Source organism: Lathamus discolor, chromosome 3 (genome assembly GCF_037157495.1).
Source record: "Lathamus discolor isolate bLatDis1 chromosome 3, bLatDis1.hap1, whole genome shotgun sequence".
NCBI classification, from domain to species: domain Eukaryota; kingdom Metazoa; phylum Chordata; class Aves; order Psittaciformes; family Psittacidae; genus Lathamus; species Lathamus discolor.
In genome coordinates this window covers 141,143,500-141,168,912 of record NC_088886.1, presented here as the reverse complement: position 1 = coordinate 141,168,912, position 25,413 = coordinate 141,143,500, and the positions used below count along the sequence as shown (strand labels likewise).

The 25,413-nt window shown below is 43.5% G+C and overlaps 1 protein-coding gene across 4 annotated transcripts in view; it reads right to left on the bottom strand.

Annotated features, from left to right (window-relative positions):
* Positions 1 to 25,413, bottom strand: part of RBM20 (RNA binding motif protein 20) — a 125,198-nt gene that overhangs the window by 14,544 nt on the left and 85,241 nt on the right. For 3 of the 4 annotated variants that reach the window (XM_065672223.1, XM_065672224.1, XM_065672225.1), the window contains 8 exons: positions 12,799 to 13,975; positions 11,095 to 11,156; positions 10,847 to 10,938; positions 10,413 to 10,504; positions 5,892 to 6,035; positions 4,397 to 4,528; positions 2,237 to 2,316; positions 746 to 1,433 (listed from right to left, as the gene is read on the bottom strand). In XM_065672223.1, the coding sequence (XP_065528295.1) occupies positions 746 to 1,433; positions 2,237 to 2,316; positions 4,397 to 4,528; positions 5,892 to 6,035; positions 10,413 to 10,504; positions 10,847 to 10,938; positions 11,095 to 11,156; positions 12,799 to 13,975 (2,467 nt within the window). The remainder of the gene's footprint in view (positions 1 to 745; positions 1,434 to 2,236; positions 2,317 to 4,396; positions 4,529 to 5,891; positions 6,036 to 10,412; positions 10,505 to 10,846; positions 10,939 to 11,094; positions 11,157 to 12,798; positions 13,976 to 25,413) is intronic. The other variant, XM_065672221.1, reaches the window with a different exon arrangement.

Here is a 25,413-nt window from a genome sequence, read left to right as displayed (position 1 = left end):
TGCTTTCCCAACTGGGATTATTTCTCCTGAGATCCCGTAATTTTACAGGTAAATTGATTCAGTAGTTCTGCCATGGGGAAGAGATCCCTGCCAGCACACTGAAAGGAGTGGTGTGAATTATCCCTGCCACAGCTGAGGGTAGGGACATATGATCAACAGAAACTAATTGCTCTGCTGTGTTGACCAAAGCTAAAATGTTCCTCACTAAAAGTTCATTCCCCATTTTAGCAGTATATCCACCAGTTCCCTGTAATGTCCTGGGAATTACTGTCCTGTAAGTATTGTGCATCCCTCTAAAGTACCACTTAATTCTCAGATAACCCATATCATAGGCAGTGGAAGGAGGTGACGGATGCAAAGAGAGCAGCTATGGGGTACTCTGCACGACTTTGAAGAGAGAGCAGTAGGACAATTGCCCCTGCACACACAACTTGCATGCAGATAGCAGGCTGTCGCTTGCTTTTGTTTCCAGTTGTCTGTCCCTTCCCCCTCACTGGGTACCCAGAGGTTCTGTGCTTGCACAGAAAGACAACATCCATGTACCCTGCAAGAGTGTCATAGATCTGGGAAAGAGGTGGACAAGATGAACTCCTGAGCTTCCTTCTAAGCCTATGTTCCCTGATTTTATCATGGCAAAACGTTGCAAGTCACCAGCACCACACCCACAAGAACTGATCTAAAACAGTGCAAAAATGTATTACTTCAGCAGCTGCCTTCTTAAATACAGCTCGAGATCTTTATTTACCTCATTCTCAGGAGCTTTGGTTTCCTTCACATCACTGCCTTCAGCAGCAGCATCTTCCTCTTGGTCTTTTTCAGCTTTCTTCACCTTATTCTTATCACTTTGTTTTTGCCTGGAGCCCTCAGATGCTTTGCTGTGCTTCTGTTCAGCAGCCTCCTCCCTGGCAGTGTCCTCACTGTAAGAATGCCTGCGTTCCCTTAACTTTGCCTCTTCCTTTCTCTTGGATCTCCCAGGTAAATCCTGCAGCTGCCTCTGAAACTTGTCAGACTTTGACTTGGAGGTTTTTCGGTAATAGTCATCTTCTCTGGTTTTGTACCCTGATAAAGGGTGAAGGGAGCCAGGGGAACCACTCCTCAAGTATTTTTCTCTGTGCCCTCTGCCTCCTTCAATCCGTTCATCCAAATCAAACTTGTCCAGCTGTCGGGAATAATGTTTCCTCTCATGCACCCACATGTCAGTCCTGTCCCTCTTCTCATCCCCATTCTCTCGCCATTCTCTGCTGTCTCTTTCCTCTTCCCGTCGAGAATACGGTGACTGATCCCACGACTCTCTCCCATTTCCCCAGTCAGTCCTGCCCGTCCCCATCGGGCTGTGGGGTGAACTGCAGGAAGTAAAGCTGGGAGTGTGGGATCGGGGTGACAGGGAGCGGCTTATGGGGCTGCGAGAGCGGGGCCTCTCCGTGCCATACCTGCTGTAGAGGGGAAAAGCAGCTGTAACTAATCCAGCACATCCACTGCGGTCTACCAAGACCTTGTACATTGGAAACACATGAGGAGTGCCCTGGGGACTGTGAACCTGAGACCCCAGGCCTGTCACAGACATGCGCTGCACAGCTGCAGACACAGTGAGCAAGAGAAAAGGCAGTGCCATATCCACAGAGCTCAACTAATCCCCACAGAACTGTCAAGAATATATTCATTCATTTTTAAAAGCATCCCATCGGAGTTCAGAATTAAAAGCTTACAATATGTTAATACCTTTACAATGACCATGATGACTGTACCCTTAATACTCAGTCATCTAGGGCATCTCTGAGACAAAAGTGACAAAGGTCACCTGTTTAAAAGAGAAGTTTTAGGACTGTGATTCCTCTCCATTTTTGCTGGAAGGCCCAGAAGTCAGGTAAATGGGAAATATACTCAAATACATTTAATCTGAACTGACTCCTCCCTGCTAGGTCTTGCAACATCCCTGCCTTTATGCTTTTCATTTAAGGGAGAGTATGTCCTTCACATGTCAGTTGCATTTTTTTGAGTCATCATCAGTAGGAAAGAGCTTATTTGTTTTCACAACCTGCACAGTTTCAATCTGATCTTATTATACGTGCCCTGTACCTACTATTGTATCCACTTATATTTTTACTGTGATTTGAAGTGAAATCCAGATTAAGAAAGCAAATGAGGTAGGAGAGGGAAGCACACAGCATATGCTTTTTCCACCTACAGGTTTACACAGTTATCCAGGTCCCAGTTCCAAACTACGGAGAAACTTTACCTGTCCACTTCACGCAGCAGGTCCCTCTCCCTCTGCGAGTGGATGTCCTGGATGATAGCAGCCACGTTCTTACCTGGTTTCTAAATAAGACAAGACATGGTTTAGCATGCTCCACTACTCTCCAAGCTAACACAGGTGATTTGTCCTTCAAGAAACAGCACACATGCATCATTCCATTATACTACTGCTGAGAATACTAGTTTTCAGTGTTGTGGTTACCCTCTTTTCTGCAACTAGTATCAAAACAGTAAAATTATACAAATGGAAAGTTTGCTCCATTACGTTGTAGCACTGCCTCCTCATACTTGGCTGCTGTAACAGGCTTTGAAAACTGGCTTGCCCTGTTACATATTCACTATTTCTAGGAATTGGATGCAAGAGGAAACAACCCAGACAATCCCTCTAATATCTGAATTCGATCCCTATAGCAGCCTATCTCTGGTCCTCTAGGATCTGCCTTCTTTTCATCTCTGAGTTTAGCTCATTCTGGAGTATAGTTCTAACAGACTATGCATAGAAGAGAGCTTCAGAAAACCTAAGTGCAAGAAAGATTTGCATTGGAAGTGCTGATTACTTGAGATTCAAGATCATTTACAAAAGATGCACTACTCCAGGCCGGAGTGCACACAGTTTGCCAAACACTTGGTGCATGCACCAAGCTGAGCAACTTAATCATGCAGGAACCCAGCAGTTTGCTGTGGTGAGTAGCTCACGCATATCCCCCCTTCCATACCGTACTTCTGGTTTTACCTTTTTTTTTAACAAAGGAAAAGGGCTGTTAGGGCTGTTTCTCCTGCAGAGAAAAATTATTCCATGACCCAAAAAAAACTGCCAGGGAAAGGCTGAAAATCTGCCTGAAATGTAGGCAAACTGACACACTCTCCATTCCACCTCTGTGTTAAGACGCACGGACTCTGCCACTTTACATCTGAACCCCTCACTGTACCACACTGAAGAACACTGTCTGGTTTATGAACTTTAGGCAACCCTTTTAAGTCTCCTTTAACTATTATACACATACAGGGGAGAAAGAGACTTTTCCAAACGTCAAACTAAGCCATCTGAATTACTTGTTTTTAACTCAAGGCTCATAAAAAGCCCCTTAACCTCTTAACTTGGAACATTACAGAGTTATTTTATAAAGTAACTTTGTGCTGTGTTAGATAATATACAACGAAGCTTTTCAGCTCTCTATTTCCAGTTCCAGTCCAAGTCTCCATGAAAAAAGTAGTACTCTCTTAGCATTACACATGCCAGTACATAAGCTTCCACAAATACCATAGACTCATAAAATAGTTAGGGTTGGAAAGGACCTTAAGATCATCAAGTTCCAACCCCCCTGCCATGGGCAGGGACACCTCACACTAAACCATCCCACCCAAGGCTCTGTCCAGCCTGGCCTTGAACACCACCAGGGACGGAGCACTCCCAACTTCCCTGGGCAACCCATTCCAGTGCCTCACCACCCTTACAGTAAAGAACTTCCTCCTTATATCCAATCTAAACTTCCCCTGTTTAAGTTTTAACCCTGTTTAAATTTTAATCCTTAAGATTAAATAATTTTAATACGAGCATGGATTTTTGGACATTACTCAAGTGTCCACATCAGAAGTGTGGTAAAAAAAATATAATTAAAACAAAATTTGCTCTTTAATTTAGGTAATTTCCAGGAAAGAAAAAGAAATCAGTGTGCTGTTCAGCCCTGCCATCACTGGTTGATATAGAGATTGTACCATTGGCTCAAGCATGCCAAGCAGTGAAAAGCATTGCATTCAGGTTTAATGCCTGACTAAAAGGATAGGGCAATCTTACTTTTGTTGACGTGTTGCATCTTGCACATAGCTGTGTTTTAGACCTTTGTTAGACCAAGAAATGTGGGGAGCCCACTGAGAAAGAAGCTCAGAAGGGATTTTTGAAGTAATGGTATGAGAGAATCAGAGAAAATGGGATCTCTTCCAAGAGTCAAAATTTAGAGCAAGAGCAAGTAGCTAAATATAAAGGATTGTTATCATTATTGGATTGTTATTCATTAATTTACCTTTCTTTTACCATAATACTAATGCATTAATTAGGAATCAATAATCAGCAAGAATCTTTATATGCATTCTCCAGATCATGCCATAGAAACGCAGGAGATCTGATCAGGAATAACTATCTTACCTTCAGCTGCAATTCCTTGTATCTTTTAGACATCCTAATAAGTAACTTGTCATCATTTATCATAGCAGGCTTTTCTTTGTAGTACTGTACCATGGCTTGGGCTGCTTCGCTGTAAGCCATTTCCAGAAAGGCCTAGCACAAATGGGGAGAGCTTTAAAATCTACTACATAATTAGAGATACAGAGAGAAAAGGCAGCACAATCATTTTTGTTTGGATACTTCTTATGCAAAATGCTTGGCAGTACAGAACTAGGTGGCTTTCCAGCCCTGGAGCTGAAACAGTAACGGTCCATTTCTCAGTCTCCTTTTAACTGCAAATAATGGTTTCAATCCAGCTGTTAAAGCCAATAGGCAACTTTAGAAGCCAGTTTAGTTGAAAAATTAAATGCCTGGAATCTAATTTTTCTCAATATATGAAATCACCACCTTGCCCTCATTTCCTTACTGGTGCTTCTATACCAAGGTCAGCCACCGACAGGATGCAGAACTGTAATGCTGCAGCATGCACTACTCCTGAAACTGTCAGCTGTGTCTTGCATAATTGCAAGGGATCCAGATAAAAGCAGATCATCAGAGCATGAACAGCCAGAACAAAGCCGAAAAAGAGTTAAAAAATCTTGAATGATGTTAACTAGCACTTTTATTTACACCAAAATAGCATTTGATGTGATTGTAGTTTAATTGGTCAAGGAACATACTCACAACTGGGTAAGGACTGCATTTTGAAACATCACACTACCACTGGTGCGCATTCTACATCCATCCATACTGTCTGCTGCAGGTATGTGAGAGAAGACTTTCTGCTCTTCCCAGCCTACCACTACTGGTAGACTTAAGCTACTTATAGTAGGCTTAAACTACATTGAAGAAAGAGCTCTACTACAATTCAGTGCAGATTAAAGTGGAGTGAGTGAGGTGTCAGTGCCTCCTGCGAGGGCACATCCTTCCTTTAGCATGTGTGCAACAGATCACCCAATGCAGCCATGACCTGGGAGCTCTGCTACCAGCCGGTAATCACACCACTGAGGGGTTTGCCTCTGCTGTAACAACAGTCCAGCAGTGTAAGGCAGCTGGCTCAGACTACAGTGCAAGTCATTCTTCAATGCCCAGTTCGGCTTTGTTAGTATGGGTAAGAAAGCAATAAAACCCTCCCAAACAGAACAACAGGAGTCTGAAAGTGACCCTAACAAACGGCTGAGAGAAAGCCAAGTTACTAACTTTTTAAAAATATATTCTTATTTATTAAAGTACAATTTTACAATACTTCTTCATTGAGATGTCTGGGGGTTTTTAACAAGAATTGTGAGGCAGTGGTCATGTTTAGGCCATCATCTCATTCGTTGAACACCAATTTTTTCTTCTACTTTAAGAGCAGGTTTCATATATTGAAGTTTCTATTACAAAACCAAGTATTTCCCCCCAAAGACTCTGTCTTCATATCAATGTATCTTTATACCAGCAGACATCAATACCAGTGACCCCAGACGTACAGTACCTGGTTAGTGGATTTCATGAGGATATAGTTGGTGACCTTCCCAAATGGGAGTCCCAGGTTAATGACATCATTCTCTGTGCAGCTTCCCTCAGGGAGGTTGCAGATGTGAACAACTCGACCCAGTGCAGATTTCCTCTGGGGAAACTGGGGGAAAAAAACAACTCAAAACCATGTTTTTATCTTAGATATTCCATCCACTAAATCAGACATACAGTTCTGTAAAAAATGAAATGTTCTGCTCTGTTATTAAAGGACAAATACTCTTCTTTAAAACCTTGTATTTTAACATCCTTGTTTAGAAATACAAATGGGAAGGGAAACATTTAACTGTAGTGCAGTATGCAATGGAATCTCCATCCCTGGAAATGACAAAGCCCAGAGAAGATTTCTAGAAGAGATGCTCTTGTTCAAACAGGATTAATGATACTACTGCAAAAGCTAAGTTGCCACCTCAAGCCTGATGGACTTCATAAGTCATAGGGCCTTCAGCTCCCTTGCATGTCACAGCAGAGAGCCGGGGTGCCATGGGCACAGGCCACTGTACTCAGGATCAGCGAGAGTTTGGATGCCCCTCGGTGTTTGGAAATGGAGGGTGCCCTTGTCACTGGGAGGTCTCAGCTCCTCCTGACTAGGTCTCTGCATGGCCAGTACCCATCTGGTACCCCAGCAGAACCGCTATGGCTTCTCTGCCAAATCAGACAGCCTTCCTGAGCCTGTCTGCATCTATTGGTCCCACTGGGGGTCTGTGCCTTCCCTGCACATGAAGGCACTGTGCACCACTGCTGAGTGCCCTCAGCAGACAGTTTGCAAGCAATGCATGAAAAATTAATATTTTCAAGTATTCCATAAAACATCCATTTACGTGGTGCTTATGGTTCCTGGAAACTAAACCAGATGCTCACTGCAGTACCCATGTATAAATTCATATAGATGTCAGAAATCAGTTCAGGGATTATAGAGGTGTTCAGGATAGCAGAGGCTGAACTTGAATCCTCCTTCTGCACTAGTGAAACAGACTGGGCCTGGTGTAAAAGTGACCTTGTTTATCTTGTAAGAAGACACACACTGTACCTCAGGTTGGAAAACCTACTACTTTCCCCTCTCATTACAACAACACACAGTAGGAGGGACTTCTCTCCTGGGGACATAGTGATCACTGGACACGCAGACAGGCAGAGCTACCAAACTGGGCTGGCACAGGCACGTGGTAAAGGTGCAGTAATCACTTCCCAAGGGTGTTAGTCTATTTTGGAGTGCTGGGGCAGTTCCCAAAGAGACGCCCATCTGCCTGACATGGAAAGCAGGCTCTACACTCCCTGTGCAAAGAGGCACCAGGGTATACTCAGAGAGGAACATATAATTTACCCCAGCTAATGACACGCAAAACATTGCTCACACAGGATTAAGTCTTCCCAGACCACTTCCCTGTCTATGACCTCTGCTGTTAGGATTTTACTGAAGAAGTAACTCTACCTTCAGTTAAAATTGTGTCATTCAAGGGGGGATGCAAATCATGTAATCTTGCAGGATCAAGTTCACCAGAGCCATCACAAATGTTTGGCTTGTCAGCAAGTTCACAAGTTACAGAGCTAATGTTATCTTATTTACACCTTTATCCCATTACCTCCCTCCAGGGTTCACCACTTAACCATTTGTGTGGTTTTGCTGCAGCAAGACAATATATTATACAGTAGTCTGCCATTTAGCTTACATCCCACATAGCTGGTCCAGGTGCAAAAGGTAAGTCAAATAAATGCAGAAATCCAGAAGTATGATATTTTCTGTGGTAGAAAAATAACAAATGCCTGATCCTGAAAAGATAAAGCAACTCAACTCCACTTGAACATAAATGAATAGAAAAGGAAGTGATGGCTGCCTGCCTCTGGCAAGGAAGCACGTAGTACCCAATAGAAGAATACAACTACAGCTAGCAGAGGAAAAAGAAACTTTCCTGACAGCAAATGCAGTTCCCAGTGTAGGAACACCCTTCTCTTTCTTTTCTCAGATTAGTTATGGATGGTATGTTAGGAGTCTATGGGACTAGAAAGACTTAGCTGCTCCCTACGGAGGCTCCAGAGTCCATGTTCTGACACCTGCACAGCAGTACCTTAAATCAAAATGACTGAGATGTTACCCCCTCCCCACAATTGGCAATAGCTTAAATCTAAAGGCTATGCCATAAATCTGCTGTAATTCGTGATTAAGCAGTGGTCATGTACTCATACCAGAAGTCAATGGGCTGTACCAAGCAATAATCTTGTCAGCTGATTGAAGTTAAATTGGGTCCATTCATTAAATAGAGCTGTAAATCACAGCCAGAAAAGGAATAAACACCTTCCATATCCACAGACAGGAAGTTAGAGGAGCTGTTGTGTGTTAAGTGTTGAATGTAATTTTCAATGAGATTCTAAGTTAATTTTCTTTGTGACTGGTGTGTACAGCGTTTTATCAATGCAGTTGCACAACTGCTACAAAAATAATTTGATGCACAGCAGTGATATGCATTCCCTACCATGTGCCATATTATTTCGCCAACACATTTTTTCTATTACAGCTTTTTCCATTTCCTCTGTTTCTTGCTTTTCAAATTCTTTATCCCTTCTTGAGCTTTGCCTGATTTTTTTCTAAAGAAGAAGCTGTCAGTCCCTTCCCTCCAGTGCTAAAGGCTCTCCATGGCCGAACGAACGCTTGTAGCACTGCATCTGCCTTTTAAAGAGGGGTAGAGTTATTTGCAGATGGATAGCAGAGAGCTAGCTCTTTCAGAAATCTGAACACTTTGTTTATGATTACATGCAGGGTCAAGTATAATCTTCCATTGCTCAGTTAAATGGCAGCAGCTTAGATGAAAGTGAATACTACCGTGCAAAGGTGTAATAAATTATAAGCCACCTGGTTGCAGGGTGACTGACAGATGCCAAACTCCATCTTAACACCTCTACTATAGCTCCCTGCCCACACAATGAGCTTCTGAAGAGGATTTACAGGCTCTGGGAAAATCAAATTATTCAATTAATAATTCATTAATTTCATCATTTCATTACAGTAATGCATTATTACAATTAATGAAATAATTATTCAAATTATTATTAAATCAAAATAAATTATTGTTTCTTTCATCTTTCATAGTACTGCAGGGCACTGAGAAGCAGGACTTCTGCCTGCAGCTTAAATGATAAATAGTGACAGATTCTAAGGAGAAATGATCCTGGTATTAGCACTAATTTCATTTGTTGCGAGGTTGACAGACATGATGAAAAGGAACATTCCTCTACACCCGCTGCTACTCCACCTCTGACCTTGGAGGCAGCTGTCATGAGCAGCTCTGCTTTCTGCTCCCCTGCACACACAGTGTCTGTGACAGAAGATAAAATCCCTCCAAATAACCTCTTGCTCAGCAAAACCACACATAGAAAATGGATTGGATTAAACAAATCTGGGTGATGTTTCTGTAAGCAATGCCTGATGTGAACTGGAGTAGCACACGGATGCAACTCAGCCTGGCATTCCAGAGTTTCTGAGGACACATCAGGATACCTACACAAAAGCTAACAAGGTGAAAACTTGAATCTCTGGAATACTCCTGCTATTCCGTGAATGCCCTAACACTAACCCTTGCTGTCTCCAGCTTTAATCATAGCTTTCTGATACATGTGGAACTTCATTTTAACCCTAACAACTTTGCACTTCCATCATGTAGATGATTTGCTTTTAATTGCATTTTTTTCTCTCCTCTTTTTTTTTCCTTTTAAAGTCTTACTGCTTCGTCAATTAAGAACCACTTTTAATGTTATCTTTTTTTTTTTTTTTTGGCATTTTTTCATTATTTGGCTATGAATTACTGTGTGCTTTGGGTCAGTAGCACTGGGGACCTGTGTTGAATGCAGGGGAGGGGAGAATAAACCTAAGCCATGGAAAGATGTACACCAAACCAAACTTGCTCGAAGGCTATGGGAGCAGTAGATGCTATGAACAGTACACTACAATAAACTAAGAAAAAGTCCAGCACGATGAATTGATCTGAGACCTCTAGGTGAGTAACAGTGGAACTGCAGCCACTACTTCTGCCACTACTGCCACCTGGGAGAAGCACCCCAGCATGGGAAGAGCAGAGAACAATGGCTACCAGTAAATAACCAGAGAGATGGAAGTCTATTTGCTTGGATCAATTACTCAAAGGAAGTAAAAACTAACCCAAATCTTCATTTGAAGCTAACCTTTCTGAGTTGAAGAGACTCAGAAAATGGGGAAAAAAAGGTCAATGGGATGAACACAAAACCACTTACCCCCCTCCCCAAATCTAACAAGCAACAACTTTTCACACTGGGGAAAAAAAACCTTCAATCAAGTTCTGGTTTGGTCAAATCAAAAGCATAAAAGATCTGCAGGGAAGCTGAACTACCAGACTGAATATTCAGATTATTGTCTAAAAGGAAGCCTTCATGGTTTTAATTCCAATAGATAGATGTGGCGTCTACAAGATTCCCGACACGGAGATCAATTTGCTTAGGTACTCATGCTTACCGCTGATGGAGGAGAAGGAAATGTAGGACCTGGCTGGCCAAAGGATCTTGCTGATGTAGTGATAAAAGATGTGCCGACATTTGGTGGATAATCTGAATAATGGATTACACACATTGCATGAAAATCTCGACTCACATTAAGTGCATTAGTGTGCTCAGTAAGCAATGCCCCATTTACATAATAACTAATTTCATAGTGTCTACACCAAATTATACACTGTTCAGTTGTGCTGGGAAAACAAGTCATTGCTCGAAAGGAAAATAAATTCATACTTTGAAAGGCACATTTTTGGCTTTTAGCTTTTCTGTGCACAGCCTCTAAAAAGTTTTCCTTGGAAACTTGCATCCCATTTCATTTTAAATGTTCACTTTCCCCCAGAGACCAACTTCCCTTTAAAACAAGTGGTTTTAACTATTGCACATACAACCATTCACCTTCAATACTAGACGGATTGAAAACTGCTGCATTATTTGGGGATAAATGCAATGTTCCATCTGCTGAGCTTAACACACACCGGATACCAGTGCTGGAAAAGAAAAGAAAAGGACTTTAGGAGCATGCATAATGTGCCATAAATATTAAAGCATAATAATTAGACAGTAAATTCCCAGTGTAAAGCCACTGAATGAGGGATGCTCTGTTAGAAACTCAGTTGGAAGAGTGTCATCAGAATAATACTTACTTATCTGAAAAAGCCATACATTTTTGGATGTGAAGACTTCCCTTGACATGCTGATCCCAGTCCTACATTGAAACAAAGAGATGATGAGCATAGGAAAAATCCTGAAACAAATTTACAAGAGACTGTGTCTCCATTCAGTTTACCTTAGTCTAAAACCAATACTGAGATGCTGAAGATTAAACTGTGTGATGCAGAGCCAAGTGCACCTTCATCCAATGCATTTACCAATTTGTTATTTGTAGGTTAAATTATCAGGTACTTTACAAAGGGAGAGCTTCTCTGCATTAGTTTTGAAATTCACTATATTTCTATTAATTCAGCTACTTCACCCTAGCTCAAGAGCTCTTCAGATCTTCTCTGAGAGTGCTGAGCACCCTCAACTCCTGCAGTGCCCACAGGAAGATGCTTAGCAGGCAGGGCAGCCAGGACAGTGCTTATTCATTGTAATAGATCAGGCAAACTTTGTCAAAGTCCATTTAGCTATTTACACTTCTGTGATCCAAATGAGGCAGTGCATTAAACACTGACAAACAGATCAAATGAAACTCCCCATGATGACATTTCCCTGCCCTTTTTAAAAGTTTAATGAATAAAAAGAAATGCCCAGCATGGCCCAGGTGGGGGATGCTTCAGACCAGCCCTGTAGCTGCAATAAGCACAGCAAACCCTTTTCCAAGCAGGTGCTCAGAGATTAAAAGGGAAACATGAACGAGCAAATACATTCAAATACTCCAAAGCCCCACTGTGTGTAAGCACCAGGTACTACTTCATTTGCTGGCCACCTTCCTTCCTGTATACATGTCCTAATGTTTTCAGGCCACCATCAGCATGAACACGTGCCTTTGCTGTTAGCTGCTGGTCCTGTGATGTGGTGGAAAAGGCCGTGAGGAGCTGTTGAGCAGGGCTTATGAGGGGGCCAGCACAACCCCAGCAGAGCCCAGGAATGGCTGTGGGGCTCAGAGGGCCACACAAGTGGCCTTCTCCAGACCTGACCTGTATAACGTGACCTAGGACACGGGCTTTCTGCGCCACCGGGAAGCTGCTTCCCAAGGGTGAATTTGGAGGTCCCTTGGCAGTACGAAGAGAGAAGTGGGAGCGTGGTCTGCACCGCACGTGCTGAGCAGCTTCTTGCTTCCAGACCAAAATCCCTGGGGACCCTGAGCCTTAAATTTTCCTTCCTGATACCAGGAGGAGGAGGAGATCCCAATAAAGGATTATTAAATGCAATTATTATTAAAATAAATTTATCAAAATGCACTGTTTTGTTTACACAAGCTGCTTCCAGAGGGCTGTTAGGGGGAAGCCTTTGGGATCAGAACCACAAGGAGAAAGGGACAGGCAGATGAAACTGCGGATGTGCGGTTGCAATACCAGCTTGAGAAGCAGAGGATCAGCTCGGAGCTCCTCCTCCCCTCGCTTTGGGCCCGTGAGATGATCTGCCACCGCAGCCTGCACTCGCGTTTCTCACGCCAGCGCTGTAATCTCACTGTCTTTCGCAGCGGAACAAACTCAGATCCTGAAACCCCAGTAATCGCCACGGAACAGATGCGCGACACCCTACGCAAAACTATGGCCCTTTGTTTCCAGTCCCCTCAGTGCACCTCCATGGGGCAAGAGGCCACAGGAGCCAGCGGCCGTATCAATCACCAGCCAGCCTGTTTGAGGGTGCAAACCACGCACTGGGGGTGCCTTAAACCCACTCACCTTCAGGTCGAAGACCTTCTTGTCGCACAGGGCGCAGACGTGTGGGAAGTGGAGGGGGGCCGCCCCGCGGAGGTCCCCCAGCTGGTGCTGCGGCAGCGGGCGTGCGGGCAGGTCGGGCGCGCCGCCGCTCCGCTCCTCCTTCTGCCTCATGCGCGGGCTGCCGAAGCTCTGCTTGCTGTGGTTGAGGCGGCCGAAGGCAGGGGGGGCGGCGGCGCTGAACTTCGTGTCAGGTGTTGGCTCTTCGGGGTTGTAGAGCTCGTTTCTTATTTCATACTGCTGCTGACTCGCTGTCGGCCACAGGCTGCTGTCGCCAGGCGCGAGGTCAGGCTTGTTTTGGCCGGGGAAATTCGGGATGTTTTCCCACTGGTTGCTTGTCCCGCTGCCATGCAACACGGCACCGGGATCTCCTTTCGGATGGGAGCCCGCGTGCGGGTCGCCGGGAAAGGCCCGTGCCGTGCCGTGCTGTGCCGCTGCCCCATAGGCTTCCTTGGGGAAGGCTGCCACCGCCGCCTCGTGCTGCAGCTGACCGGGAGCCCCAAAGTGACCCTCGTAGCGTGGCCCTGCTGGCGAGGAGGCTGCGTGGGTCCCGGCGCTGAGGAAGCCGTGCTGGTCCCCCTCCGGGCCGTACGCCTGAGGGGCGGCAGCGGCGGCGTTTTGCTTGTTGTACTCATAAAACCCCCCCGCGGCAGCGGAGCTGGAGGTCCCCGCCTTGTTGAGACCCACCACCACGGCTTGCTGGCCCGAGGTCGGAGCCATGACACCTCCAAAGGGACTCACGACGATGGCGTTGGGGCCCTGCGCCTGGACAGGCCCCAGCCCGCCCCCCGGCGTGGCTAACGCTGGGCTCTGTGCGGGGAAGGCGATGCCGCCGGAGGGGAACCTCGTGCCAGCCATGCCGGGCCCCTGCGGCGGCCCCGCGGCGTGGCCCTGCGGGGCGTTCATCACCGAGGGGTGCCGCAGCTGGTTGAAGAGCGGCTGGGACATGGCCACTTTGGAGAGCACCTGGTTGAGGACGGTGGCGGCGGCCGGGTTGTTGGTGACGGCGGTCTGAGCCAACTTCAGCCGGTGGAGCGTGAGCTGCGCCTGGAGCTGCGCCAGCTGCAGGCTGGCCGGCGAGGGGAGCAGCGGGTTCGGGGTGCCCACGTTGAACGGACTCTTCTCCAGGAGCTTGGCAGCACTGCAAAGGATCAGGAGCTGGGTTAGCCAGATCCACACGACATCTACCTGCACTCGCCTCCCCAGGATGGGATGCATAGCCGCTTCTGCAGATCTAGCTTATCTAAACACAGGGAAAGCAAGGTGGTGATTGAGAATGCAGCCGTACTGAGAACACAGCCATAACACAACATCGTCCTTTCCACATCTGCTGCTGCATCCCTCTCAATCAAAATGCTACCAGGGAGACAACTGTTCCAAACATCTCGCTTTAGAATCCACATTGCATCCCTCATCAACCTCCGGATCAGGCCTTCTGATCATTTTAAGTACCCATAGAAGTCACACCTCTAATGAAGACCAAGAACAAAGGCAACACAAGTCCTCCAACACTGTCCATGAATCTACACTCTTTCCTCTTCTCTGCACTTGATGCAACCTCCATCCTCCCTGCTGAGCCATGACTGCTCCTCCTGATTTTGTGACATTACCTTTTCTCCCTTTTCCCCTCAGAGCATGGGGATGTGAAGAAAAGGACATCAAATGGTACTTTAAAGCCAGCCCCGTAGGTACGTCACACCTAGCACATCTGGCTGCACAGAACAAGATGAAATACACCATATGTGTTTATTTTAATCATTTACAGTTCTCATTTAATTAACCTGCATGGCAACCTGTTCTGTAACCAAGTATATTGTTTCCCTGTTGTGCAGACACAAATATAGTGGGAATAAAAGGGAATGATGTGCCAGAAGCTGGAGCAACTACAAATCATCCTGAAGAGTTTTCCCAGTTTGGTTGGAATGTAATGCAAAATTTCTGCAGTGCCAGCTGGTGAAAATCAAGGTCTTTATACTTCCTAGAAATTAGAGGTGCATTGAGTATTCTCCTTCAAGTCTCATACATGGAATGAATAAACGCTGACTAAATTGTCTGTGTGAATTCCAGAGCTAGGAAAATAGGAGATGATATTTTCAGGCACTGGGAAGCACCTTTGGGACATCTCCCCAGTTCACAGCACCACCACCAACCCTTCCTCCCCGCATCTGCAACCATAAACCAGGAAAAAATAAATCAAAATGGGTAAAGTATAGCAAAGTTATAAGCAAGCAAAACGTTATAATGGAAAGTATGAGACAGCACTAGCTTCCAGGCAGCTGCACTCACCCTGCTGCCCCCCTTGCATCATTTCAGGATGCCGCCAGCATCATCTGTGGCAGAGCCAGGCTGGTCCATGTGTACATACACTGTCCCATGGCCACACTCCCACTGATGCCATGCTGTCTACATTTGGATACCACCATTATGCCCCTACTAGAAACATGTTAGCCATCACTGCTTCCATCACCAAGAGCCTGTGCTCACAGACTGCGCTACTCAGCACATTACAAATGGCTGATCATTCTGAAAATGAGAGTAGACAGCCCTCGAATAACAGGGATGTGGTCCAAAGTTCAATTAATTTATATTGTAAAAATGTATTGAGTTTCAATTTAGGCCTTTCAAAGCAGCAGGAGCTATGCATCAACTGCCACGCAACCCTCACTGTTAATAATTGGCCAATTTGCTGAACTGCATGGATGAAGCTGTAGTTAATGATAAATGTCTTGTCAGCATGCTACATTTGAAAACCACGAATTAGGAAAACATCTGCTTAAATCCAAAGTATGACTAAGAGAAAATGAATGGGTTTCATATTTAACGTTTAACTTCCACTAGCAACTGCGAGGCACATCTGTCTCCCAAAATCCAAAACGCCGTTCGGATAAGTGCATCATTATGTAATGACAAGACTCCCTGCCAGCACAAGCTGACACCACTGTGCTTCAGAGCCGAGGTGCCCTTTGTTTTCCACTGTGATTTCTATCTCTTATCCTCTGACTTGCACTTACAGCACAGTTTGCTGTAAATTTGATTATGGATGAGAGTCAGGGCCCAAGTACAGCCAAAACAACATGGAAGCTCTCAGAAACCCCATCCCATGAGATTCTGAGGACCCATAAAAGCTAAAGGGGTACAAGGGGCTCAGCAAGCAGAAGGTCCCCTGCTGGCACACACACACTTATCACTGTTGCTGGATGTGGCACAACCCTGTGCCTAGGCTATATTGTGCCACCAGCATCTGGAGTGTCCTGGCTTATGATGTGGCATGTGGTAGTTGCCACGGTCCAGCCAATTATTTAGTTTTATAGCTGGTTATACCTTTTGTACGCTAAATAGGCTGTAAAACTCCTTTACAAGTTTTATAGAGCATGCAAATAAGAGCTGCCTGGTGGTCTTAAAATAAAGAGAAAAGCCAGCAGCCAGCATATGATGTTTTCAGGCTCACGAGCTACAGATGACTCCTATTCCCAGCAATCTAATTCCACCGTGCTGCAAGCCTACACAGCAGCATGCATATCCTGACAGCTGCAGCCTTTTCCCAACTGTGGTGGCTACCTGCTGGATGTGGGCACAGGATCCCTCTCTCCAGTGAAACCATCTAACTCGATACAAGCCCCGAAGCTCCCGAAGCTCCTCATATTTTGACCAGCTTTGGAGCACTGTCTCTAAGAACCCCCCAGCACTTGAGTAGTGCCCTGCCAGAGCAGCACCCACTGCCTGGGCATGCCAGGGCACTTGCTGCTCCTCAGCTCCGCAATCACTTCTGGGCTCTGCAGATGATCATGGGGAAGGCTTGCACGACTGGATGGTGGACACCCCGATTTGAGGATTTCTGTTCTGTTATGAAATACAGGATCTAAGAGATGCAGGAGACCAGTGTGCACAGCTTTGGAAATTTCTTTCCTCTTTCTGTTCTGCAATTATAATATTTATGTATTTGATAACATCATTTTGTAAATAATCCTGCTGCAGATTTACTAAGCTATTGGAAACTGCACAAAGTGAAGACAGCACTCAGCTAAGGCATTGAATGGAGGCCATTCACACTCATATACACATACTTCCCACCCCAGCTCGTCCTCAGGTTACTAAAACGCAGCCCCCATATGCTCGTGGGGGGTCTCTGCTGCAAGATGTTTCAAAGCAGCTGAATGAACCTTTCATGCTCTATTGAGCACCCAGGGAATTAGCCTGCGTCAGCCCAAGTTAGCTCTATCCCATGCAAAACATTCCCGATTATAAGGTCAGAGATGTAAAAAGTAAACAGAAGTTGTCCTCTTCGTTTGTTTACTTAACATCAGTTGTACAGCTGCAGTCTTTGCATAACTAGGAAAGCCAGAAACGGTCTTTCTTTACTAAAATAATGACAGGCAAGAGCGTTGCCCTACCATCCCAGGAAGAAATCCATAAACCAGGCAAGTTTTCACACAGCTCTGGGAGATAGGAGTTGAAGATGTGCATCAATTATTGCAATACTCACAGTGAGATTGCAAACACTGGTCAGGCAATATTGCTATAAATCAATTCAGCCCATCTGCTACCCCTGTAATCCTTATTATGCTTCTAGCATCCAAGAACAGCGAGCAACACACGTTGCCAGAGGTAAAGTTTCTAGATGGCTGGATTATTTGAGTAATCCTGTCTACAAGAGTGATGAAAAGGCTGAACACAAAACATGTCTATCAGAACAGACTGACAACCTGGAGCTTGATTTTCAAATTGCAAAATTAAGAAGTCTGAAATGCTCCCCAGCGCCTTTCAAAATGAAGAAATAAAATTAAAAGTCTGAAGTAACGAAGTGATGATCTTGGCTGCAACTATTTATTTAAGAATTATTTATTCTCAAATACTTGAAATGCTGCACAGAGCATGAATTTGAATACTTAAAAAAAGACTAATTCATAGCAGCGAAAAGTTCATTTTCTTGCGTTTTCCATGAATCCTGCACATCTTTTAAGATTTTTCCATTCCCTCCCCTATGACACATTTGCCTTTACATATAATTACATCTACCTGTCAAAACCTTTGAAAGATAATTTTTAGATGTTTTTTGTTCCAAAAGCTGCGCTTTCTTTCCAAGCCGTCCGTATCACTGTGTTCATTTCAGAAGTAAAATGGCTAAGGATGTTAAGAGACCAGAGTATCCCAGATGTATGACTCTGCATTAGAACAGTATTAGATTTGAGACCCTGTTTGCAATAGCATAATGGGGTTTCATCCATTAAAGCTGTTTCTGAATCCATTTTTCTAACAGTTATGAAACTTTAAATTTTTAATTCAGGACTCTTGAATGTATCAAAGAGAACCATTTCCTAATTATCGCAGCACAAAATCAATTATGTTCTCTTATGGAGAAGTGTGAGCATCCCTTCCCTGTAATGTCTCATTTATTCTAAACACATGGGGCTGCCTTCTCTAAACTCGCCCAAAACAATTGCCGCTGTACTAAAAGAGCAAATAAAACCCCCTTAAAAAAACCCCAGTTCAGTTGTTATATAGATGAAAGTAAAAAGATATTAGGGATAAACCTATCCTTCAAATAAAAATGCGCTGACAGCAGTTAAAACTGAGATTATACATTTGTATGTGAGGACAGAATTCGGGCTCTTGAATTCAAAAGCTGTATTTCAAACACTGGCAGAAGTAAAGACAAAGTTCAACAATCCCGGCAACATATGTTAAATAGGAGATTAATTAATTACTACAACAATATTTTATGTTACGCTATTTTGCAGATCCCATTAAGAATACAGGGTTTACGTTCATTTTTCCTTGTTGAATAAATAACCCCACCACTTACGTCAATAAAAACTAAAGCACTGGATAAAAAATGGTCACAGGAGCTTTTCCCTATACTCTAGACTGCATCTGGCTGACACTAAATGATGTTTACTTTCTCTACAGCTCCACAAGGAGTATTTTCTTTGGGGTTTAGTCAAGTTACTTCCTTGGTCACAAAAGCTTGGAAAGTCTGCTGAAAGGAGAAACCCCTCCACCTTTACAATTTAAGCTCTGAATTAATCTGCTGCTGAACTTTTATTTTGCTAAGTTTGGGTTAGAAATGATAAAAAAAGAGATCATGTTTCATAGTAAGTTCAGCTAATGATGGGGAGCACTAAAAAACTTAAGCTACTCTAATACTTTTATAAGCCGCAAGTAAGACCCTTCTTATCCCAAATAACAATTTATAAAGCCCTCCGTTATACTATTGAGAGAGTAAATTAAAACATCGGCCAATGTATACATGTGCTTTGCCAAGTGAGTTTTGCATAGAGTTGACCACTGCCAAACATATTATCTGGACAATCATCTGACTCAACAGTTAGCTGGAAGATGAAATATAAAACATTATCACAGAGCTGCTACACTCAAGGTTCCCAGACTTGATAGAGTTAAGTGCTGCCTCTGACCGAGAGTCCTTTTTGCTCCTTTGAAACTTTCAGCCAAAATGTTCTCTGCCTTTGTTTATATGCAGAGCAGTCGAGCAATTTTTAGTGGGAAAGGGACAAGATAAAGGGGCAAACATGGTGGCTGTGTCTTGGGTAACAGTTGTGACCACAGAGATAAAATCACCTCTTAGGAGGATGGTTATACCAGCTCCCAAGGTGGGATCACCAACCTGAACTCAACCACCCTCGCCGTATTTATTTAATCTGCTCTTAGGAACCTTCTTTCATGGAGATTTCATGACCTCCAAGGCTCAACTTTCTTTAGTCTTAAAAAGCTCCTCTCAAGGCCTACGGTGGCTCTTTGCTGACAGCATAACCTGTCTTCCCATGTATTCTGAGATGGGCTTCTCTTACCTTCCTGCAGCTGCTATAAGATCTTCTCTACAACCTTCCCAGCTCCCTTCTCTGCACATTTTGTGTTACCCAGTATGATTGCTTTTCTTCATAATAGCACAGCCTGTGGTCCCATTACACCCAGACCCTTTCCTGAAGAGCTGCTGCCCAGAGACATTGGTTTGGAGGGATCTCTGGAGCTCAGCTGGTCTGACTTCCCACACCAAAAAGGCTAGCTCAGTCCTTTCGACTGTCCAATGGGTTTATCATATCACCCTTTCATATTGTCCTCATTAATATAATACCCAGGTTACACCAGATCTTGTTTGTCAGGATTACTCCGGACTCCAATGCTGCCTCCAGAGCACTTGTAAATCCTCTCCTCTTGGCACTAGCTGCAGATTTAACGGATGCTTTTTTCACCCAAGTCATCAATGAAAGTGTCAAATAGACTAAAGACTGTTCTCAAGAAGGGAACTGTGATGGACCATTCCAATTTCTTTCCAAACACCAGTAATTCAAAGACATCTCAGACACCTTTCAGCTCTGCTTTGTGTGCCGAAGAGACCACACTCTTTCCTCCCTGACAGTCAATTTTGCTAAAAACTAAAAAAAAAAAACCCAAAAAACCAAGTGTCTTATTTGCAGTGGCAAGGATAAAATCATGGATCATCTCTGAGGAGACTGATTTCTTATTACCAAATCCTGCTCTATACTTCTGGGAGAACTGTTTTGGATTGTTACTTAGAGTCCACTATATGTTCTGGTTTCTTTACAGCAACATTTGCTTCCATTTGATTAAGCTGCTTTCAACTGCTGAACCCAAAGCCATAGACAACAGTTCATATTTACACTGCGACAACAACAAAACCAGGTTATCACCAAAGCCTTCACTGGCCATCACACTTTCTTCCCTGTTATTCAGTATATATATTTTACCCTGGAAATACATTTCTTATATTCTGTGGAACTCCAGATTGTATACTGGCCTTATTTCTGCTTTCCTTCATGCAGGACATCTCCATAATTAGGCAAAATTCAACTCCTTTCAAGTAAGGGATGTACTCTAGTGAATGTATCACCTAAACCCAAGGTTATAAGTAACAATTTTCAGACACTGGGACAGTTATCATTTTGTTTCATGACATTTAAACATTGCTTGGTTTTGACAGTGTGCCACAGTATGACAGGGATGTGTCTGAGTTTTAGTGTGCACATGGGTACACTGGTCTACATTTTATATTTCAACAGGCAGCCATACAAATCCCTTTCTCTATACCGCAATCACCTGTCTGCAACTGCTTCCCAAGGAAATGTCACCCTTTATTTACTAAGGAAATGTATTTTTAAAACTGTATCTTAAATGCATGCTAAAAACCGTTGGAAATAGCTGCAGCACCAGAGCAGTGCCCTCTGTAACATGTTGCAAAGATCTGTATTAGCAGAGAAACCGTGTCACAGTTTTAAGGAGCTTTCAGAACTATCTGTGACAGCCTGGCAGTGCCATGCTGCCTGCGCCTGCCTCCCAGCACCCTTCCTGCAACAGCTCTTTGCAACTAGCAGCTCCTGCAACTAGCCTTCCAATACCCTTTATGGTGTGAAGACCTCAAGCTAGATATCCCTGAAAACCAATATCCCAGCTGGGATGCTGGAAGAAGGGGTGTTGGGGGTCCCAAATAACCTCATCGCCCTGGCAGACAATAGTGTCAGGGTGCCATGCAGTCATGCCTCAAGCCCCTGGAAGCAAACAGCACAGCCCTGGGAGCTTGCCTAGAGGCTGAGGGGCACAGGAGGCCTTTTGGGAGGGAAAAAGCAGGATAGAAGGCAGTATGGACAGTACTGCAAATCCATAGGGTGACCAAAGAGGTCAGGACAGGGACTGACATTGGCAGAGACAGGTAACTTTGGCAGGAATGGGGCGAGCGGCTCCGGCAAATGCACCCCTACTTCAGGAACTGTTGTTGCCGCTCTGTTGCATGGCTCCGTGCTGCTCCCAACTTCCCCTCAAAAACGAAAGAAATCTGCAGAGAAATGAACTGGAAAGCTTATATTTTAAGTAAAAAGAGAGAAAATGCAGTCTTAAAAAAAAAAAAAATCAGAAACCCTTCTAAGGCTTTTTACACAAACACGCAAACGCCCAACTGAAAAATAATCCTCAGCATATAGTACTTACTAGAAAAGATATTACAGCAATATCTCACTGCACCTTCTGCTAATGTGTTTTCTGCATGATGCTGTTAACAACTACGAAAATAATAAGTTTGAGTGTATCAATATCTCACGCTGCCTGGAGGCACAGCCATTTTCATTTGAGCACTGAAAGTAGGAAGCGTAATGCGGCAGGCAGATAATTCCTCATTTGAATAAGCCACTTCTATTTCACAGCCATATAAGACAATATAAAAGCCCTTTTCGAAAGGTAGTATCTTCACTTTGTAGACAGGAAAATGACATATAACTGTGGAAAGGGTAAAGTGCTAAGAAGGGGTTTTATTTCTAAGTAGCTTCCATTTGTGCTCAAAGAGAGTGTTGCCATTTGTGTTGGGGGGAAAAAGAAAACCAGCAAAAATACTAAACTCACCTTTTTTATCTTTTTATTTTCAAATATTTGTCCCAATGATATATCTGCAAAGCTTAATGAAAAAGTGTATTGGTAAATTAAGTTTCTAGGAGAACACGAGTCGGCATTCATAGCGGTAATGGCACAGGCTGCAGCGATTGCGCGCAAACCTGAGCTCTCCTGTTTGTACCCTTAGGTCAGCTGAAAAGCAACAGCTTGGGACTAAAAGTCACCCAAGAGCATCGCAATCATTTCATAATCAATCTAGTATCACCACCTCCACTAAAAGCTGCTTAAATGCCATGTGTTACTAACCACCATAGCACAAGAGAGCACAAGGAGAGACGCTAGAACAGCGCCTATCCAAAGCGGCAAACATGACTTACTTTCTCTTTACTGCTAGTATCTAAAAGTAGGCAATTTAAAGTAATTTTTTAAACTAAAAAAAGGAAACAAAGCTTCACTTATTTTTTAAATCAGATTTCTGACTAGAAAACCAGAACCTCTGCGGATTTCTTATGCTACATATTACGTAACTGTATACTTAGGCCTATTTTTCAGTTTTGCTTTTAATGTATATTTTAAAAGCACATCAGCGTTATAAATTCCTATTGTTTACATACCCACATGCATTACTGGTGTACATAAATTATATATGAATCTTATGAAGCCCAGATCTAATTCAGCTGTTACTGAAACGTGCTGCAAAGCCTTTCCTGATTTCAGCGTAGCAAGAGCAGTGCTCCTCTATCCCTTTTTGGTTATATTTAATTTAAACATAAAACATCAAAGAAGATTGCTCTCTTTTCATGATCTCTTTGAAATCAGCTTTTAATACTGGGTCATAATATTCATACTGTTACATGGAAGTAAGACATAGTGTATTTTAGCCTAGAAGCTTTCATTATCTATTTTGTAATAAATGTTGCCCATTTTTTTCTTTAATTCACCCCAAATTCTATGCTAAAGAAATTTTAGTGTGAATTTTGAACAACATATATATGTATACTTATTTTTCTTATGTTAAAGGGCAACAGTTGGTATGAATCAGACCTGAGCATGTTCCTTCTGGCAAAAAGCAGCCCATGCCAGAACTGCTGGAACTCTCTGCCTTTGAGAAGTTTAATTTATTGTCTTGAATAATAAACTGCCATTCAATCAACCTTGTGAAACAAAACATGAAACAGGATGGGGCTTAAATCTTGAACAGGGACCAAAAGAGCTTTCCGCAAAGGAAGCAAAACTGGGAGAGGCATTTTATATTAAATAACGTCAATTATTTTGTTCTCCCTTTTTGTCTGCCTTCAGTATTAATTAGAAGTAACTGCCAGTTAATACGCTCCAAGCTCTGCACGGTAAAATTGATTAGTATACTAAGATGGAAAATACAAATCAGTTTTTGATGAAAAAATATCAGGTTTCAGAGCACTGCGTGGGGCAGCTGTGAGGAAGGAAAAAGTGTGAGGATATTAACCCATCCACAACACTCAGCTGGGCATTTGCCCAGTCCTCCTGACCGAACTGTCAAGGCAGACGACCGGCCACTACTCTTTGGTTAAGCAGTGCATTATTTCCTCTTAATCTTTGCTTGCTGGCTTGTCCATGTTTACTATAACGTACACTGCTCAGTAGCCACAATCTGTGTATCTAAACAGCTTGTACAACTAAGGAAGAACATCCCGCTGGCCTGCATAGTAGATGTTACACCTTATGTTACTGATGTATATTTTAATCACAAAGTACCACTCTGGGGCCCAGAGTTTTCTCTGTGAGAAGATGTCCAAGAGTTGCGACTGCTATGTTTTTTAAATATATAATTATTTTCTTTAAAATTATCTTATTTATTTCCTAGGATTTACTTCTGAGGAAAAAATAAAAAATAAAAAGCTGTCTTGAAGTATAAAGTCTCAGTTACTAAACCCAAAAATACAAACAAAATACCCCCATTAATAATGTTGCTCTGATTCTTCCTAATTTATTTTATTCCAAGGAACTCTATTCAAACTCTAATGACAACATTTCCAAATTGAACTGCCTTTGAAATATTTTGGTATTTTTGACTTATTTCACGTTTTCAAATAACTCTCTGCCCACTGGTTATAAATGACATCAATGTAATTCTGCTTTGTATCTACTCACACAGATGATGAGGGTTGTTACAGGGTGGTTAACCATGGCAAATCAATAGGATACAATTTGACGTGGAATGCTTTTTAAAGTAGAAAAGCCCTGGTATTACAAAAAGCTAAGCACTATAAGGAGCTAGAGCACACACCAGATCATACCGTTGATTTGAGATCCCGGTTAGCAGTTACCGCCTGTGCTGCACACGCCTGCCTTTTCCCTTCACTATGGAAAGAGCTGTACCTCAAGATTGTGTTCTAAAGATCGCTAAGATATTCTGCTTGGCAGATTAGCACCCGTCCTTGCTGGAGACGGGGCTGACAGGCGTTTCGGCGCGGCGGTGGGTGACATCTTACCTTCTTGCAACGCGTATGGCTGCCGGGAGCAGCGAGTTCGTGCGGAGGAAGTGCGGCTAGGAGCCGATGTCAGCGTTGCGCACATACTGCCTGGTAACATCCCGCTGACATTCTACCTGCTCTCTGCACCCCGGCTATTCAAAAGCTTCTTTCCACAAAGTCACAACTTCAGGAGTGAAAAAACCCCTTCACTCCAGCCCAGCCCAAATGGAGGACTGGAAGGCGGATCACGTGGCCGCCAGGAGCTGGTCTTGTTGCATTACACACAGCAAGTGTGGATGGCAAACAATATCGGTTCATGTTTATGCCACATGTTCTCAGTCTTTTCACGTATCAGCACTAAAACCCTGTTTCTGCACAGCGTATCGCCACGGGATCCTACCAGGAGAGGGATACGGTCTAATAAGACAAACTGCAGAATACACATGGCATGCTAAGGAAGACCAGGAGGAACTGACATTTACAAAGCGAACCCTTCCTCTGGAAGGCAACAAGCATTACCCAGTGAAGTTTTAACAATTTCCTAAAATGCGCACTCAAATACATCGTGTTTTAGTCCCTGAGAAATTTGTCCATGTTCAAATTATCTGCCTCTTAAGGACAGTTGAAATTTTGAGGTGAAACACTGTTGTTATTTGGGCTAATATTATTGCTCAAGTCAGCTATCTCCCTGCTCAAAAAACAGTCAACACAAACAAGATTCATAATTCAGCACTAAACCAATGCTCCAAATGTATATGAATGCTGACCTGTG